This window comes from Nanorana parkeri, unplaced genomic scaffold (assembly GCF_000935625.1).
Source record: "Nanorana parkeri isolate BGI_ZX_2015 unplaced genomic scaffold, ASM93562v1 scaffold907, whole genome shotgun sequence".
Classification (NCBI taxonomy): Eukaryota; Metazoa; Chordata; class Amphibia; order Anura; family Dicroglossidae; genus Nanorana; species Nanorana parkeri.
In genome coordinates, this window is record NW_017307175.1 from 630572 (window position 1) to 633592 (window position 3021).

Below are 3021 nucleotides of genomic sequence, written 5' to 3' on the forward strand. Positions count from 1 at the left end.
GAGGACGACTAGAAAACGGGGACTAGAAAGTGAGGGCTAGAAACCGAGGACTAGAAATTGAGGACTAGAAATTGAGGACTACAAATGAATGTCTAGAAATTGAGGGCTAATAACTGAGGACTAGAAACTGAGGAACAGTAATTGGGACCCAGAGACTGAGGATCAGAAATTGATGGCTAGAAATTCAGGACTAGAAATTGGGGACAAGAAATTGATGACTAGAAACTGAGGACCAGAAATTGATGACTAGAAATGCAGGACTAGAAATTGGGGACAAGAAGTTGATGACTAGAAATTCAGGACAAGAAATTGAGGTGTAGAAACTGAGAGAACCGAGGAGTAGAAATTGAGGGCTATAACTGAGCGATAGAAATTGAGGACTGGTAACTGAAGTCTAGAAACTGAGGACCAGAAATTGATGACTAGAAACTGAGGACTAGAAATGAATAACTAGAAATTGAGGGCTAGAAACTGAGGACTAGAAACTGAGGACTAGAAACTGGGGACCAGAAATTGAGGACTAGAAACTGGGGACCAGAAATTGATGACTAGAAACTGAGGACTAGAAATTGAGGACAAGAAATCGATGGCTAGAAACTGAGGACCAGAAATTGAGGACTAGAAACTCAGGGCTAGAAACTGGGGACTAGAAACTGAGGGCTAGAAACTGGGGACTAGAAACTGAGGGCTAGAAACTGGGGACTAGAAACTGAGGGCTAGAAACTGAGGACTAGAAACTGAGGACTAGAAACGGAGGAACAGAAACTGAGGAATAGTAACTGAGGGCTAGAAACTGAGGACTAGAAATTGGTGACTAGAAACTGAGGACCAGAAATTGAGGACTAGAAACTGAGGGCAAGAAACTGAGGACCAGAAATTGAGGACTAGAAACTGAGGGCAAGAAACTGAGGACCAGAAATTGAGGACTAGAAACTGAGGGCAAGAAACTGAGGACCAGAAATTAAGGACCACCTAATGAGGACTAGAAAGTGAGGACCACACATTTACTAGTATTTGAGAACTAGAAATTGAGGAATAGATACTGAGGACTAGATACCAAGGACTAGATACTGAGGACTAGATACTGAGGACTCGATACTGAGGACTAAATACTGAGGACTAGATACTGAGGACTAAATATTGAGGACTAGATACTGAGGACTAGAAGCATCCCACAAACTTCTGAGCTGAACTCTTCCATTGTGGAAGCCATGACATGGGTGTCTTGTTACCAATCAGGAAGTTCTGCTAGGTGATGGAAGTTCTAGGTAGACATGATGAAAGGGGACTCACCTGGCGTTGGTACAGTCGTTGTACAATGTTTCAAAATCCTTCCTGGAAATGAGTTTGCAGCGGTTGACTCCTGGCTGGATGGCCCCCAATCCTCGCAAGATCCGGACCTGCTCCACATTGCACACCACCGGGGTGATCTCCAGCCGCTTGAGCTTGGTGTAGACGGTGTGCAGCCCGCCGACCAAATGCTTCAAGAAGAGGTCGAAGGCTTGGGGCAGGCAGATGAGTTCGCAGCCGTCCACCGTGAAGGAGGCCACCTTAGCCCCTCTCAGGTCCACCATCCTGCACTCATTGTTCTGGGGGATGTTCTCCACGGGGGATGGAGTGGAGTAGACGGGCTTCCCTGGCAGGTTGGTGTTGGGGGCACTGCTGCTGCTGCTGCTACATGTGGATGTGGTGCTGGTGGAGGTGCTGGGAGGGTTGTGGTGGTGGCTGATGCTGCTGCCGGTGTTGGTGGCCAAGCCGGGGCTGTTGCTGCTGCAATTGTTGCCTCCTCCAGCCCCCGGCGTACTGCTGGGGATGTTGGTGGCCGCGGGGCTGCCGAGGCTGGATGTCACCGTGGTGGCCGCAATGGGCTCCGGTCTGTAGAGGTTCGGACCGGACGAAGCCGGGGTCACTGACGGAGTGGGTGAAGAAGAGGACGAGTTGGTGGATGAGGACGGGGCGGACGTAGCGATCACCAGCTGAGTCGGTGGGATCAAAGCAGCCGTGCCGGCCATGGTCACATAGGAGTACCTCCCAGTGTAATACACTTTCCCAACAAAGTTACCGCAAGCAGAAGACAGCAAATCTACCATAAAAGAGCGCGGAGCCAGGCAGTGATTGGTGGGAATGAGCCCCCCACAGGATCACCCAGTACAAGTCCAGCACCGCCAGCAGCCACTTGGGCTCTCGGAGGGGCTGTGTCTACTACAAAGTTACAGGAGGAGGAGGATCGCGCGGCTCAGGCTCTCTCTCAGCACATTCATCAAACATTGAGCACGAATGTCACAGACAAAATGAGGAGGAAAAGTGCTGCCTGCTCGGTGGACGCTTGTTGTTGTCACACGGTGCGGAGGGGGCGGGGCTATGGCAACTTCCACTCTCCTGCCTGTCCGGGCGAGGGGAGAGCACAGCGCTCAATGCCTCGTCTCTGTCATCTCCGTCCTCTATGTCATCGTACAAGGGGGACTTACTACACCAAACAGGATTGGACAGTGCCAATGTCACCACCATCTCTACATCGCCATCACTACATCACCAATGTATCCTCTGTGTTCACACCACAAGATTGTCATTCATTGTATGGCACAGGGACTACAAGGACTGTATGACACAGGGACTACAAGGACTGTATGACACAGGGAGCACAAGAATTGTATGACACAGGGACTACAAGAACTGTATGACACAGGGAGCACAAGCTATGACGCAGGGGCTACAAGAACTGTATGACACAGGGACAACATGCATGCTGCCTGGCACACAACTTTACTCACGTACTACCCTATGTCATTATGGCAGTATGAAAGCATTGATCTGGTATATGTTTGATCTGTCTGTTAATACCTCCCTCTCTTTCTGCCTCTCTCTCTTCCCCCCCCCACCTCTCTAACTTTCTCTCTCTTCCCCCTCTCTAACTATCTCTCTCTCTCTCCACCCCCCTCTTCCACCTCTCCAACTTTCTCTCACACACACACACTTTCTCTCTATCTCCCTATCACTCTTTTTCTCTCTCCCACCTCTAAC

General features: G+C 49.9%; 1 protein-coding gene across 3 annotated transcripts in view; it reads right to left on the bottom strand.

Annotated features, from left to right (window-relative positions):
- The window catches only part of DACH1 (dachshund family transcription factor 1), a 290304-nt gene extending 288205 nt beyond the window's left edge, over positions 1-2099 (bottom strand). For 2 of the 3 annotated variants that reach the window (XM_018566004.1, XM_018566002.1), the window contains exons 1-2: positions 1806-2099; positions 1294-1676 (exon numbers count right to left, since the gene is read on the bottom strand). In XM_018566004.1, coding sequence (XP_018421506.1) covers positions 1294-1676; positions 1806-2090 — 668 coding nt within the window. In that variant the 5' untranslated portion in view covers positions 2091-2099. Of the gene's footprint in view, positions 1-1293 lie in introns of all 3 variants that reach the window. The other variant, XM_018566003.1, reaches the window with a different exon arrangement.
- Positions 2100-3021: the final 922 nt, after the last annotated feature.